Genomic DNA, 16,434 nt, shown 5'->3' with positions numbered 1-16,434 from the left:
TGAATCATCAGCATTTAAAAATTTGCTGAAGCTGGGCAGTAGTGGTGCACGCCTTTAATTCCAGCACTTGGTAGGCAGAGGCAGGAGGATTTCTGAGTTCGAGGCCAGCCTGGTCTACAGAGTGAGTTCCAGGACAGCCAGGGCTATACAGAGAAACCCTGTCTTGAAAAAAAAATTTGCTGAATGACTACTATGAGCCGGGAGCTAGATATGACTATAAATCTCAAGCGAGATGAATAGGCTACAAGGTACTAAAAGACCGCATCTTAACAGGTGATATGTGTTGTGCATGTGTGTGGAGGCCCGAGATCACAATGGGTGTCTTCCTCAGTTACTCTCCACCATATTTTCCGAGGCAGGGTCTCTCACTGACAGTGGACATCACAGATTTGTCTAGCCTGCACAGTCAGTGAGTGACAGGAATCCCCCTGTCTCTGTTTCCCCAGCGCTGGGCTTACAGACCATATGCTCTCATGCCTGACTCTTCACATGGGTGCTGGGCTCTGAACTCAGGTCCTCAGACTTGAGCAACAAGCACTTTACTGACTAAGCCACCTCTCAGGCCCCAGGAGTCATTTATTTTAAAACAATGTGTTGAGTATGTCTGTGTATCTGTCACTGTGCATAGCACCCAGAACGTGACAACGGAGTCATTACTGCAATACACAGCACTCTGATTTCAGAATTCATGATCATATCCAAGGAACCAGAAGCAATTGCTCTCAAGGTGCAGAAATAGAGACAGTGGTGGCCAGGTTGGGAGGGAGGATGGGAGACAGGCCAGGACCAGGGCCTTGAAGATAATCTGAAGGCCAATTAAGCTGTCATAGAAGACCCAGACAGTTAACATTGGGCTCTTTGCAGCCAAGAAGCCACTGACAGTCATATCTAATATATGCCCTGAGAGGCAGTGCTATACACTTTAGCTTCCCAATGGGTCTTGGGAGACAGGCTTGCCAGCTCACACAGCATCCACAGCCTGGGAGCCGTCAATCTCAGAGAGCTGCCCTGCAGCAAGGCACCCAGATTAACCATCAGAGTCACCACAGCCTGGAAATGCTCACATATTTATTCCAGGCACTCTGCAATTTGTTCTGTATGATTTCCAGCTACAGGAGATGACTGCAGAGAGACTCTGTGCCCTTCAAGCAGATGCCAGCCAGGTCTAGCCTTTTGAGGCAAGGCATTAAGGAGAGAAGCTGCACAAATATTAGGAAACATGAAAACAGGACTCTCAGTATGCTCATCAGAGCTGTACAGCCCTCAAGGTCCCTAAGCATCCTGGAGGAGACTCAAGTGCCCAGCAGCCACAAGAAACAGTGCTCAGACACCACTGTGAGAGGCAGAAGAAGCCGAAGCAGCAGGGAAATGTCACATGCTGCCCTTAAGATGAGCAGAGTCCCTTAACATCTTAAGATGAGTAAAAGGGGGAAAAAAAGTGCCTGGTTTTGAAGATGACACTCTGAAGAGGAGCTTATACACTCTTATCAGGGACACATGATCTACATATGCACTGGGTACAGACCTGTGTGATGGTCACAGTTAGATGCTGGTTGTATTCCTCTGTCGCTTTCCACTTCATTCTTTGAGACAGGGTCCCCACTGAACTTGGAGCGCACTGATTTGGACAGGATGACTGGGCAGGGAATTTCTTGGGACTCAGACTCAGATTTCTATGTTTGAGCAGCAGGCATGTTACCAGAGGAGCCTCACCCCAGTCCGTGTGCGGTAGCCTTTGACCTATCCAATTCAGATCTGAGAACCTGTCACACACAGAAGTCCTGGCATGAGGTTTGGTTTTTTTTTTTCAAGGTCTCGTTTCTAAGCCACAGATATTGGAACTTCCTGACACACCAAGAAGGAGGAAGCTCCTTTTTCAGCAGGGCAGGAGACACATCTAAAGAAATGTCACTTGGGTCTCTTGTGGCTGTGCATGCCTTTAATCCCAACACTTGGGAGGCAGAGGCAGAAAGTAAAATTTCAAAAAGGAAAAAGAAAAGGAAAAAAAAAATGCCCCTTGGCTCTTAGATTCCCATGACTCAATGCTGGATTAAACCAGTCTTTATCCAGGAGGGACTTATAGGTCAGTACAGAACAAATGTGTTAACATAAAAGCAACTTAGATTATCATAAGAAATCCTGCCACAGGGGAATGCCGAGATCCTGTCTTGTCTACAGTGCATCACGAGTCCTGCAGTTCACTCACAGTACCTCAGCTAACCCTTCAGACACAGAGGGGACATGTTATCTGACTCATTGACAGACATACAAACTGAGCTAAAGAGCTCCACGCAGGTGGGACACACCTGTTATCTTAGCACTCATGGGACAGAGGACAATTTACAGGAGACTATTCTCTCCACCATACAGTTCCTGGGGATTAAACTCAGATTATCAGGTCTGGTGACAAGCATTTGTGCCACTGGGCCAGCTTGCCAGCCCACTTCTGGGGTTCTTGTAGCTCTGATTTGTTTTTCTGATATACCCCTTCTTGCAGCATAGGCTGACCTAGAATTTACTGCATGACCCCTGCTGGCCTTCACTTGTGTGTGGTCTGTCTGTCTTTGTCCTCTGATCGCCATATGTGCACCATGGTGCGCACAGGCACGCGCACACACAGAAACAAATGAAATACGGGGCTGAAGAGATGGCTGAGCAATTAAAAACATGCACTGCTCTTGCAGAGGACCCCAGTTCAGTTCCCAGCATCCATGTGGAGCAGCTCACAATGAGCTATAACTGAAGCCCCAAGGGATCTGACATCATCCTTTGGACTCTTCGGGTAACTACAATAGCAAATGTACATATCTGCACACAGATACACACATACACACTATTTTAAATTAATATAAATATTAAACCAGAGTTTTTTAATTAAAGAACTACACAAGCCATTTTTCTGACCACTGGTTTGGTCCAGGGAATACACAGGCCTGCTGGTCAGTTGGGATTCTCTGATAGCTCATCAGTGCCAGGAAGATCTGTCTTGCCCTTCGCATTCCTGGTTGAGAAGGTGGTAGCCTGGCTTGATGTATGAGGTCAGAGCACTGAAGGAAGTTGTGCTGCCTAGTTTTGTGCCAGGCCTTCCTTCTCCTTTACTCTCTCAGATGAGCAAACAGAGGGCTCCAATCAGAAAATGGCTGAACTGAGATCTGCCTTCGCCCAAAGCCCACTAGGTGATCCACGACTGTGCTGTGGCCTCTCACATCCCACTCTGCAGTGGAAGAATGGTCATTTCTGGCAGTTCTCTGAAGTCTGCTCATTGTTTTTGGTTTCCCAGTTGGGAATATCATAGGGTAAATAGGGCAACTGAGTTTTGCATCAATGAAATTCTTTCAACTGTAGATCATGAGCCCACTCACCTCCGCCACTTTTAGGCCCTGTGATCTTGGGCTTGCTGTGTTGTCTGAGTCTCAGCTCCTCATTTGTAAAGTGGAGATGGATGAGTACCAGCCGGGCATGGTGGCATGGGGCCTACTGGGGTAGGCCCATCAACTCCAGAGCTCAAATGGAAGGATGGCTTGATCCCCAAGATTTCATAGGCCAACATCAGGAGCCTCTATCTCTGGCAGGGATAGGGGAGCTGATGAGATAGCTCAGGCGATAAGTGCACTTACATCTGAACTGCCAAGCTTGACGACCTTGGTTCAATTCCCAAGGATCCACATAGTGGAAGAAGGGAGAGAGAGAGCTGACCTCCACAAGCACATCATGGCATCATGTCGCACACATACACGGGGTGGGGGAGAAGCAAATGCTAGAAAGAGGGGGAGCTACCAGATATAGTGGTACATACTTGTAATACCAGCACTCAGGAGGCTGAGGCAGGAGAATCACAAGTTCAAGCCCAGCTTAGACTACAGTGTGAAACCTGTCTGAAAACAAAACAGAAAAGGATGAGGGCAGAGGTATAGTTCTGTGGGTGCTTGCCTATCATGGTAAAACCCTGGGGAAAGGGAAAGAGAGTGGAGGAGAGAGGGGAAGGGGAGGAGACAGAGGAGGAAGGAGGAGAGAAAGGGTGAGTATTACCCACCTAGCCAGACTGGGTTGAATGCCTGAAGAGACAGCCTTTCCTAGTTATCATGACTATTTTTTTTATATAAATGCAAGGACTCCACGGTCATGAGACAATCCTCCTGTGGTGATGATGTGAGGTGTGGCTTTGCTCACTGTGAAGATGGGCACTGTGGGAAATCACCCGTCTGGGAAGGAGATGATGTAGTAACGTCTTGGCAACAGGATGGGGTTCTATCACTGTCTTTCTGATGTCACACTGGCTCTCCATCTGAAGAGACCCAGGGGCTGGGTACATTACCCATGTAGAAGCTACTAGGTACATAACTTAGAGAAATTGGCAAAAACCCAACGTGAATATGCTTGCCATCTGCCACTACATTGAGGAAGGATATGCTAACAGCAAAGGAAGACAGACATAATAGAAATAATAAAATAATAAAAGTACAGACATTCCGTGTTCTTGTATTCCATGTTCTTGCACATACTGGGTAACTATACCAGAGAGACTCCAAAGTACCATGGCTCAGACTGTTAGATGTTTTATTTCTAGCTTTTCATGCTGAGGTTAGTGGTCCAGACTAGCAGAGCAACTCTGAACTACACAGTTGTTCACACATAGGGTCAAATGCCTTTCCAATTTGTTCTGCATCGTAGATGGTACCCTCCCTGACTGCTATTCACCCATGGGTGAGAAAGTGGAGCAGGAAGTTTTCTTGGAAGTGAGAGATGCCTATGCTTGCACACTGCTTCAGTCCACTGTCCAAAGACGAGGGCTTACTCAAGTGAGCACATCTCCCTAAAAGGGAGGCCTCAATGGATTCAAGAGAGTAAGGCAGAGCTCTGCAAGATGTCTCAGCAGGCAAAAGGCAGCCTGAGTTCAATCCCCTGAACTCAACACAAAAGCCCGATGCAGGAGCATTTGTGATCCTAGCGCTCCGGCAGGAGGGGGGCAGAGCCAGAAGAACCACCTAGAAGCCTGCGGATCCGCTCAGCCTGGAGTATCCACCAAAGCAAAAAGAAGAGAGAGCCTGCCTCAGAACGAGGTGAAAATGAGAGCACCAACTTCCACAAGCTCCCCCCCTGACCTCCACAGGTGTGCTGTGGCATGCGTGTGTTGAAACCCTCCCACACACTATTAACTGATCAGTTAACCTGTTGAAACATTGGTGAGGGGCTGGTGAGATGGCCCAGCAAGCACAGGCGCCTGCTGTGAAGCCTGAGTTTGATCGCTGGCCTTCATATGATGGAGAGAGAGAACAGCCTCCCGCAAGTTGACCTCTGACCTCCACTCACCATGTTATGACCGCGACACACATACACACGCATATACACAAAATAAGTTTAAAATGCATTTAAAAAATATTGTAAATGGCATGTAACTGTGTTGTCAGTCCTCAAGACTGGGGAGAAAATGGAAAACAGATGTGAGAGATGCTGTCTAGATGAGTATAGTATTCAGAGTCTACCTAGCACTACCCAATGATAGATAGTAGGTAATCAAGGCTCAGGAGTTAAGACCATCGAAGAACATACTGCTTGATAAAAGCAGAGCCAAGTGGGTTAGAACAAAGTTTCCCAACTCCCTGGTTCTTAGAGCTCACAGCTTTGTAGAGCTCGTGCTTCATGCTCTACAGTGTGCAATGGATCTGTGAGTGAGTGGACCCGTGTGCAGTGGCTTAGGTGTGGCCGCCTCATGGACAGAGATGGTTCTTCTCCTTTCTCTAACCCCGATGCCACAGTTAGTGCTCAGGGGTGACTGAGTCACCAGCACGTCACTGCATGGATGCGTGAAGACCTTCTCCAGACATGTATCTGATGTCACAGATGAGGAGGGCATGCTAACCAGTAGGCCAAGGAACCTTCATATCACCCACCTCCCCCTCAGGTGAGTGAGCCTCTCCTGTGATCTCCACAGCACTTGTGGTACCAGTCTTACCCCTCCCCACTATCATTCTTTCTTAGTGGGTAGTACCCACCCCATTAAAGAGTGGTCTGTGGAGAAAGAGGTGCCCTTGTTTTCAGGTGGCCCAGCCGAGCAGGGAGGGAAGAGGTCGCACCTTGAAAGTCTGTCTGCCTGGATTCCAAGCCTGGCTACTGCCCAGCTCTGTGGCTATGGGAAGCCACTCAGCCTCTCTGGAGAACAGCCAGCTTTCTGTTGCTGTGGCAAAAAAACCTGAGATAATCAACTTAAAAAGAAGAAAAGAATGTATGGTGACACTCAGGAGGCAGGGGCAAGTTCCAGGCCAGGCCAGACAATGAACACAGGGAGACCTTGTCTTTTTTAAAAAGGGGGGGTGGGGTGGGGACCTGGAGAGATGGCTCAGCAGTTAAGAGCATTGACTGCTATTCCGAAGGTCCTGAGTTCAAATCCCAGCAACCATATGGTGGCTCACAACCATCCATAATGAGATCTGGTGTGTCTGCAGTGTTCTTACATATAACAGTAAGTAAATCTTTGGGCTGGAGCGAGCAGAGGTCTTGAGTTCAGTTCCCAGCAACTGCATGATGGCTTAAAACCATCTGTACAGCTACAGTGTACTCATATATATAAAATAAATAAATCTTTGAAAAGGAGGTGGGGAAGGAAAGGTTGAGGCTGAGATGATAACACAAAGGCTAAGCATCAAGACCTGGGCTCCATCCTCAGCATGACAAAACAAAAGAGAGGTGGCCCATGTCATTTTTGTTCATGGTTGCAGAAGTCTCAGTTTGTGGTTGTTTGGCCCTATAGTCATCAGCTTGTGGCAAGGCAACACATTGCCTCCTACATCCAAGAAGCAGGACACACACGCACATGCACGTGCGCACACACACACACACACACACACACAACAGGGCCTACTGTCCCCTTCAATGGCTTGCCTCGATGACCTAACTTCCTTCCCTCAGGTCCTACCCCTTAACTGTTCTGCTGCCTCCAAGTGGCACTAAAAAACTGGGAACCCAGCCTTCAACACATGGGCCTTTGGGGACATTTCCAAACAATTAGGACAGGTCACCGCTACAAACGGGGAATTGGAGCTGAGAAGCGACTCAACCTAAGAGTACTTGCCTGATATACCTCAGGTTCACCCCCATTATCCTCCCCCAAAATACAACATGAGAACGTGATCAAAATAACTCTGCCTTACTCAGCTGAGGCTGCTGGGACAGAAGACCCTGTGCTGGATGGTTTAAACAGAAGGCATTTCTTTCTCACAGTCGTGGAGACCGGAAGCTCAGACGCCAGTGTCCAGAGACTCTGTACAGGTAAGGCCTTTCTTGTAACTTGGAAGTGGCCATGCTGCTTTGCTGTATACTCTGTGGCAGAGGGAAAGGATCAGGGGTGGAGAAGGAAGACGTGACTCTGGTCTCCCCACCACAGAGACGCGCTCAGGGGTGACTGAGTCACCAGCACGTCACTGCATGGATGCGTGAAGACCTTCTCCAGACATGTATCTGATGTCACAGATGAGGAGGGCATGCTAACCAGTAGGCCAAGGAACCTTCATATCACCCACCTCCCCCTCAGGTGTGCGCCCCCACGACCTCTTGTGTGATAACCTTCCTGGGGAAATATGAGCAAATATCTAGTCATCTCAGAAGGAGAATCAATGACAGACTAAAGTAACAATACAATCCAAGTCTAACTTAGTGAACCAATGCGTTCACCAGAGTTACCTGCAAAGTATGAGTAAGGGGCTACTTACAAGAGCATGCACACCTCAGAGACAACGACATCAGCAAAAGCCCACACCACTGTGGGTGATGGTCCCTAAAAGCTGGAGCCCTGTAGCTCTCTACTCTACTCGCAGGCAGTCCTACAGGTTGGAGAGCGTTCTCTCTTCAGCTGCTGGGCTGGCTAAGCTCATGTCCACTTGACATAAGCTAAAGTCATCTGACAAGAGGGAACCTCAGTCAAGGAAATGTCTCCAAGGCCTGATGGTGGTGGCCCATACTTCAAACCCTAGCACATGGGAGGCAGAGGCAGACAGATCTCTTGTGGGTTCAAGGCCAGCTTGGTCTACAGAATAAGTTCCAGCACAGGCAGGGCTACAGGCAGAGAAACCCTGTCTCAAAAAAAAAAAGGCTCAAAGGATGGAAGGAAGAAGGGAAGGAAGGGGGATAGAAGAGGGAAAGGGAGGAAGGAAGGAAGGAAGGAAGGGAGGGAGGGAGGGAGGGAGGGAAGGGAAGGAAGGAAGGGAGGGGAGGGAGGGAAGGAAGGGAAGGAAGGAGGGAAGGGAGGGAGGGAGGAAAGAAGGAAGGAAGGAAGGAAGGAAGGAAGGAAGGAAGGAAGGAAGGAAGGAAGGAAGGGAGGGAGGGAGGGAGGGAAGGAGGGAAGGAAGGAAGGGAAGGAGGGAGAGAGGGAGGGAGGGAGGGAAGGAGGGAAGGAAGGAGGAAGGGAGGGAGGAAGGAAGGAAGGAAGGAAGGAAGGAAGGAAGGAAGGAAGGAAGGAGAGAAAAAGGGGAAGAAAGAAAGGAGAGAATGAAAATGCTTCCATTAGATTGGCCTGTATGCAAGTCTTTAGGAATTTTCTGAATTAGTGATTGATGTGGGGAGGCCCAGCCAACTGTGGGAGCGGCCACCCTCTGGGTAGGTGGTCCTTAGTACATAAGAATGCAGGCTGAGCAAGCTTTCAAGGCCTCTGCTTCAGTTTCTGCCTTAACTTCCCTGGATTGAGGGCTGCAAGATGAAAAATGAAAAGCACCCTTTCCTGCCCAGGTTGCATGGTGTTTTATCACAGCAATAGAAACTCTAACTATGACATGTCAAGGGCTGTTGCTGTGACAGACCTGCGCATTTTAGGAGGGTTGTGGTGGCTTTTTTTTTTACTTTGGATTATATTGCGTGCTCAGAGCTTCTGCTCATATCACAACCCTTAGTGTTTATAGAAGTTCAGAGGGGGTGGAAACATAAGAATCTGTTAACTTTCAGGGACTGCTGGAAACCAGAAAGTTATTTACAGCTTGAGTCTTTACACCTTCCCCCTAAAGCTGTCTAAGTCTAAAGGAGCTTACCTCCGGGATAGATGGAGTGTTCCAGGTCAGAGGAAACGGCTACATGACACCTCCCAAGTGCAGGCTTCAACATAAGAATTTGGGGACAGGATTACAAATACGTAGTCTATAATAATCAACTTTCCTCGTGAAATGTTTAAGAGGCTTAACCTGAATTTTTTTAAAGATTTGTTTATTTTTAGTTTATGTATATAAGCATTTTGCTTGCCTTGTATGTGTATGAATTGCATGCATGCCTGGTGCCAACGGAGACCAGAAGAATTCCTAGGTTCCTTGGAGCTGGAGTTATAAATGGTTTTAAGGGGCCATTTGGGTGCTAGGAATTGAACTCTAGTTCCAGCAGGTCCAATATCTATTGGATTCATTAATGAAAGTTTGAGTCAGTTGATAATGTAGAATTAATAATTGAACATATGAATCTGCCTACAAGGAAATGAGAAGTGAATGAATGAGTTTGTAGATGATGGAGTGGATGAATGAACACATGAATAAGTAGATAAATTATTGAGAAGTGGGATTCTATCCAAGAAGAAAAGAGAGCCTCCCTTTTGAGGGATTCTCCCTAGAATTTCTGTTCCAGTCTCACAAATTACTTCTCCCGTCCCATAGGAATGGGGTGTGACAGCTTCTCCAGGGGGACTCTGCACCTCTCCATCTACCTGTGAGCCACTGCCTCCTGTACTGCCCTGACTCAGGCTGAAGCCACCCAACACATTACAGGACATCCTCCCTTGATGACAACCAAGAACATTTTCCCAGTCTTAAAGCCAATGACTGGCATCCTGCTCCAGACGTCTTCAGAAGCCCTCAGCCCAACCACCAAATCTTCTAAGACCAGCAAGAGGTCCATCTTTGAGATGCAGGACTCAGTCAGGAATCTGTCCGAGCAACTCCCAGAGAACTGTGAAACCTACTCTACAAAGTTCTACCACCTGGGCCTGAGTTCATTCACACCAAGGAAACTTCTGGCCCCAGAGCTGCAGAAATGTGACCCTATTTCTATGTCCACAAAATCTTGTGTCCCTAAGGATCCCATGGCCATGCTTCAGCTGACAGATGAGGCATATGAGTTCAGGAAGAATCTCAGCCCAGCCCTAAACCCTTTCAGGAATACACCCACTCTGTCAATCATGAAGGTATCCTCTACAGATACCATGGAGATATTCTCTACAGATACCATGGAGATATTCTCTACAGATACCATAGAGGTATCCTCTGCAAATACCATGGAGGCATCCTCTGCAAATACCATGGAGACATCCTCTGCAGATACCATGAAGGCACCCTCTTCAGTAACCTCAAAGAGACTCTCTGCAGGGGCCATGAAGCCAAGAACCAAGACCCAAGATATGATCCAGAAGGAGCAAGACAATGAAAAACATTGTTTTTCCCTTGACCTGATGTTTGTCAACCCAAACCAGTCAACTCTGGGCACCCGACATGTCCCTATTCCAGAGGCCACAAAGGCCACTCACTAACCCAGGGACTCATGTTATTTCTTGAACTACCACACAATAAACAACTGACTAAAGTTTCTGTCTCTTCCATGGATGCTAGTGTTTCCAGCTGGGTTGGTTGTGTACTGCTCAAGATCAGCCTGCATCTAAAAAAGTGCTGTTCGCATTACAGTTGCTATAGATTTGTATCTTTGCTTTAATAAACTCAGCAGATGGCAGAAACACATCTTGGAGAACCACAGGCTTCTAATTAAAGAAAAAGATACCCAAAGGGCTAGTGGTGACCTGGAGCTGCAGTTCAATTGGTAGAATGATTGGCTGACATGCACGAAGCCCTAAGTTCAAGACCCAGAACTGCATAAACTGTGAGGGGCCATGTGTCTGTCCTCCCAGCATTTGAGACGTGGAAATAGGAGAATCAGAAGTTCAAGATTGTCCTTGACTCCTTAGAGGACTTGGGGTCAACTATAGATCAAGGTTTGCCATGCAGACCTGGTGGCCCAAGTTCAATTCCTGGTTCCTACAAAAGAAGGACAGATGTGATGCCACAAAGTTGCCTTCTGACACATGTGTATGACACATATACACACCCATACACTGAGGTCCAAGCTTTGAAACCAGAAACAGAGAAGGTTCACAGCAGGCTGGGGGGGGGGGGGGGGTTGGTTGAAGAAACGGCAAAACATGATGGACAGATAAGACTCTCATTTATAAGCTTTATTTACCAGCACATGGGCCACTAGGCATGAGCACACATGCAGATACAAACACACACTTAAACTGACATATAACCCCCATGGAAGTAGGCCCACAGGTCTCCAGACAGACACACACAGGCAGGCTGGCAAAGGCAAAGGCAACAGATCTCCCCTCCAACCTACAGGCCATATTTATACAGACTTACACAAAAGTGGAATTCTGCCAGAAATAATAGTTAAATAAAAGACGACTATATCATAGTTTCCCCAGACATCAAAGGTCAGCCTTTTTTTTTTTTTTTTTTTTTTTTTTTTTTTGCCATCTTAGCTCATGCTTGGATATCCGTATTAATTGACTGGCCCCTACAGCCCTGTATTACACACACACACACACACACAATAATGATTAATAAAGGCTAGTAGCAGCACTGGCAGGTGCTTTCCTTGTGTAGGAATAAGATGCTCCAAGACAGTTTATATCCCTGATCTGCCAGTTCAACTGGCTACCCAATCTAACCAAGGGACTACGTTCTGAGACTCCATTCGTTCATGTCGGAAATGGGGTAATAAATACCATATGGTTGAGAGTGTAAAATTGGATAAGTCTGGAGCTTTGACACAGTAGGTGCATAAGGACAGTCATGTAGGGGGCTTTGGGGATAGCACTTGAAATGTAAGTGAAAAAAATATCTAATAAAAAAAAAGGACAGTCATGTGGAAGGACAACAGTGGACATCCATTTACCTTATAAACTGACAGTGATGCTTCACCCTTCAACCTGTCCATTAATTTTGATGATCAGATTGGGAAGTCCTAAGTAATTCATAAAGCATGCTTTCACCTGTGTCTGCAGGGGCTCTTCTAGAAAGGACTAAGGAAGGGGAAGATCCATCCAGAATGGGCGGCACCATCCTGTAGGCTGGGGATTTGGGGTGGAGTAAAAGGAAGAAGGAGAGAACATGCCAGCATAGGCATTCTCTCTGTGTGTCTTCTCTCTCTCTCTCTCTCTCTCTCTCTCTCTCTCTCTCTCTCTCTCTCTCTCTCTCTCTCTCTCTCTTTCTCTCTCTCCTGTGCTATCATGATGTAAGCTCTTCTGCTCCAACATCCTCTCCCACTATGAAGACTGAACCTGTGAAATGAAACAAATCTTCTGTTATCATCTAGGAGTTTGGCTTGGCTTTGTTTTCTCTGTCAAGTTACAAATTGAAAGTGAGCCAGGCTGTAGCAGCGCACACCTTTGATCCCTTGCACTCGGGAGGCAGAGGCAGGCAGATTTCTGATTTCAAGACCAGCCGGGTCTACAGATCAAGTTTCAGGACAGCAGGGCTACACAGAGAAACCCTGTCTCCAAAAAAAATTCAAGTAACCCCTCATCCACGCTCAAGAATGCCCAACGAATACACCAACTCCCTATATGGTGTACTCTGGTAGTATCATACTTTGGTTTGGGGTCTTATGAGTAGACATTGTTTAATGTCCCAGGGAAGAGATTCTCAAAACTGTGCTGAACATTCTTATCCCTACTTATTTCTATGCATCTAGCATCCAGATCAGGTTTGCTGCAGGAAAGAATTACGGTTCATGTGAAACCAGGGGTAGAATTTGGAGTCAGGTCTGCTGGGCTTCTGGGTAGCTGTTCCTGTCACCCTCTTCTGCCTGCAAGAGAGGCAGAAAGAAAATCTGCCCGAAAGAAAATCATCCCTAGAACCTGGCAGAGCAAGAAAGCTGTCCCCCATATCTCCTATAGCTCCTATCTCTCCCCACAGTCAGACTTCTCAGCCCGAGGCCACATGAGCTTCAAAGGAACATTGGCTGACTCCTGTAGGTTTTGGTTATCACTTAGAGAGGGGACACTTAGTCCTCACACCCTTATGAAGGAATCATTGGGACAAAAATACTGAGAGCACCGAGGTGAGAGGCTTCTGGTTTCTCAGCTAGACGCAGGCTGCCAAGAGGAATGAGCAGCAGTGGCTCCATGTGACCAAGGGACTTGACCAACTTCCTTTTTTATTTTAATTTTGTAAACTTTATTATTTAAAAACCTGCAAGACAGTAAAAACATCTTACACCAAAATTAACCAGACCCGAAATCTACATTTTTCTGACAATTTCTTGTGTGTGTGTGTGTGTGTGTGTGTGTGTGTTTGTGTGTGTGTGTGTGTGTGTGTGTGTGCCCTTGAAGCTAGAAGAAGGTTAAAGACGTCTGTGAACTGCCCATTATGGGTACCAGTATCCAAATCAGTCATGATTGAGCAGCAAGTGCTTTTTAACTGAAGAGCCTTCTCGCCAGCCCTTTGAATTATCTCTATAGCATGCCCTTACAAACAGGTATGCCTTGCCTTGAAACCTGCAGTTGGGAGTCAGCCTCAGGGTTTGGCAGAACAGCAATCTGGGAGGATCCTGTCCCTCTGATGACATCACAGGTGGAGCAGCCAGGCCAGCAGCTAACAAACTCCATCTTGTTTATATTAGCTATCACCGTAATTCTCATTATTTATACTGTGTGTGGTACGTAAATATGTTCATGTGTGTGTTTGGTGGCGTGTACATTTGTGAACGCCAAAAGGTTGATGACATCCAGCATCTCCATCACTCACCTGTCTTCTCTTAAAATTTTTAATTAAGTCTTCATTTGTGTTAGGGGGAGGGGCATGTGCTAGGGCCCCTGTGTGGTGGGTGGAGGACAACTCACAGTTGGTTCTCTCCTTCCACCGAGTGGTTTCCTTGGGCCAGGCTTGCCTTTACCCTACGTCATCCTGCTGGCCCCTCCATCCTATTTGTTTGAGATGGGGTCTCTCACGGAACCCGGAGCTCATCCACTCTGCTAAACTACCAAGCCGGTGAGTTCCAGGGTCGCAGCTGCCTCCGCTCTCCTGTGCCCACCACTGCACCCATCTTTTACATGGCTGCCGGAGAGCCAGGCTCAGGGAGGTCCTCAGGCTTACACCAAAGACTCTTTATCAACCAGGACATCTCCTACCACAACCCCACACACTCTTCATACTAAAAAGATAGGGCAATGCCATGCCATGTCTTCTGGGACCTTTAAGAAAATACCCATCCCATCTCAGGCTTTGTTTGGGCAGCAGATTCTGAGAAACGGGGAAGCAGTTTCTTCCCGTCATGTCATTGCAGCCCAGTGGCATTTGCCACTCTGGCTTTTGTCATTTCAATTTGGCTGAGTGTGTCAGCCTATCAGATTTCCAGACCCAACTCAGATCCATCGGTTTCTTTGTGCACAAAACCATCTCCTGAATAGAGAGCAGGTGCACATTTCTGAAATTTTCATGAGATCCTAGTTGTAAGCAAAGACCCAGTGAAACCAACAAACTAGACAGTTCTGTAGATAGAAAATCAGCTTATTTGGGGAGTCAAACTGTTGGACCAAGGGGTGGAGACAGAGAAAAGCGGGCAGTGGTTAAAGCTTTGAGAGTTTTATGAGGACAGGTAGCAGTGGAAGGTGCGTGGCAAGAACGTTCTGGGATTTTAGCATAAGCGATTTAAACTGTTACAGCCTGTTTTGGTTAATCAAAAGCTAGATGCCCTTTGGCCAAGGTAGTTGTTATTGGGAGTAGATAAGAGAAGTAATGGCTTTTCCTGACAAACAGAAACCCCCTTCACTAGATTTCTGAGGCCAGGCTACCATTTAGGACAATATCAGCAGCACCGCCATTTGCCCACCCCCAGCATCCCACCCCACTCCACCCCACCCCCACCCCCAATTTGGGGAGAATGGAATGAACATCTAGGAACCTAACCTCATTGATCGGGTTGCAACTGTATATACTCCCAACAATGACGGGAGGCTGTGACTGCTTACCCAGATGTCATGTGCTCTCCACTGAGTCACCTGCACTGATTCCTGACATCTGGGGACACACCGTGTATGTTTGGGACACGGCTAAGCCCTTCAGCTGTGTAGTAGAGGAAACACTGGCCTCAGTGTTGACAAATCTAATTTCCTGACTCGCAGACATGGCTCTCGAACGAGCTGTGTGATGCTTTGTCTTTACAAAGACATTTAAACTGGCTTCTGCAAATGTGCAGGGGATTTGCTGGCTTGTGTCACTGACTTGAAAAATCAAAGAGTGCCTGGATTCCAGGAGAGGATTAACTGTGTTGCTGGGTTCCATGAGCCTGATGCTGTGCCTTAGCATCTTCTATTCATTCAAGTATGCTCGGAGTCTCCGGGTTCCAGAAGAGCCAATGCTATGCCTGAGACCTGAGTCACTTAGGGCAGGCTTCTACTTTTTATGAAAGCCCATCCTCAGAGTCCCTCTCCCCCCAGGAAGTACCTTTCAAATACAGTCTAACCCTAACCACCTCCCACAGTGGGCTTCCAGCTCCAAGAGGCAGTATGCCTGGCCCCATCACACTGGGACTAGATGCTAATCAGTGCTCAAGGAGGACACTAAGGCAGAAGGAAGAGAATTTGGGGAAGAAGTGTATGGCCCTAAGGATGCAGAGGATGAGGGCACATTTGGTTACAGTGTGCTAATGTATGCGTGGAGGATGTGCGATGAGAAACAGTCTTTTCTAGGAAAGGTAATTAGCCCGACAAGGGCCCATATTTCCCAAGCCCCTCCCTCTCCCTTTGCACTTATCAGTCAATCACAGATGGTGGACCAAGCTCCCACCAGTGAGATGAGACACACCACCTACGTGAGAGATAAACGATAGAAGCCATCTTGGCTGAGTATGCTCAGTAGCCAGCTTTGGGTTCTGGCTCATCTTCTCTGCAAGAAGAAATTGCCTTCCCAAATTACTTTCACTCCATTTGTATGTTCCTTCCTTTGTGCAACACTGAGATCATAGTTTTTGCCATAATGCCACCACCAGTAGCCCTTTAAGGACCCAGAGCCCGGAAATATAAAGTCTATGAACTTCCTTCGGAACGTACAAATGACACCTACCATTTGCCTCTATACCAGGGCTCCTATGAGTCTGTTAGAGGCTTAGAAATCTACTGGTGGGGGGCTGGCGAGATGGCTCAGTGGTTAAGAGCACCGACTGCTCTTCCGAAGGTCCCGAGTTCAAATCCCAGCAACCACATGGTGGCTCACAACCATCCGTAACGAAATCTGAGGCCCTCTTCTGGAGTGTCTGAAGACAGCTACAGTGTACTTACATATAATAAATAAATAAATCTTTAAAAAAAAAAAAAAGGACTCCAGGGTCAGGGGGAAAGGTCATCTGATGAAGCTAGAAATCCTAGCAGCAAGCTAAGGATCATGTAATAGATATCTGTGTTATAATTGCATTGCT

The 16,434-nt window shown here is 47.2% G+C and overlaps 1 protein-coding gene and 1 long non-coding RNA gene across 3 annotated transcripts; one reads left to right on the top strand and one right to left on the bottom strand.

The window, feature by feature from the left end:
* Positions 1-1,048: 1,048 nt before the first annotated feature.
* Positions 1,049-4,435, bottom strand: Gm35309. 2 transcript variants are annotated; one of them, XR_378454.3, is made up of 4 exons: positions 4,034-4,435; positions 3,363-3,875; positions 1,526-1,763; positions 1,049-1,199 (listed from the first exon to the last, which is right to left on the bottom strand). It is a non-coding gene; the product is annotated as a predicted gene, 35309 (long non-coding RNA). The 2 variants fall into 2 exon arrangements; XR_869899.3 differs by lacking the exons at positions 1,049-1,199; positions 1,526-1,763 and adding an exon at positions 2,843-3,214.
* Positions 4,436-6,723: 2,288 nt separating this feature from the next.
* On the top strand, positions 6,724-10,545 carry Gm35083 (predicted gene, 35083). The gene is made up of 2 exons (NM_001384141.1): positions 6,724-7,266; positions 9,624-10,545. The coding sequence occupies exon 2, from the start codon at positions 9,749-9,751 to the stop codon at positions 10,490-10,492; it is 744 nt and encodes a 247-aa protein (NP_001371070.1). The 5' UTR covers positions 6,724-7,266; positions 9,624-9,748; the 3' UTR covers positions 10,493-10,545.
* The last annotated feature ends 5,889 nt before the right edge of the window (positions 10,546-16,434 follow it).

Source organism: Mus musculus, chromosome 7, assembly GCF_000001635.26.
Source record: "Mus musculus strain C57BL/6J chromosome 7, GRCm38.p6 C57BL/6J".
Lineage (NCBI taxonomy): Eukaryota > Metazoa > Chordata > Mammalia > Rodentia > Muridae > Mus > Mus musculus.
This window is presented reverse-complemented; position numbering and strand designations above follow the sequence as displayed.

What these genes read in the sequence shown, in the direction of transcription:
- Gm35083 (NM_001384141.1), top strand. Translation starts at nt 9,749, where the DNA reads ATGACAACCAAGAACATTTTCCCAGTCTTAAAGCCAATGACTGGCATC.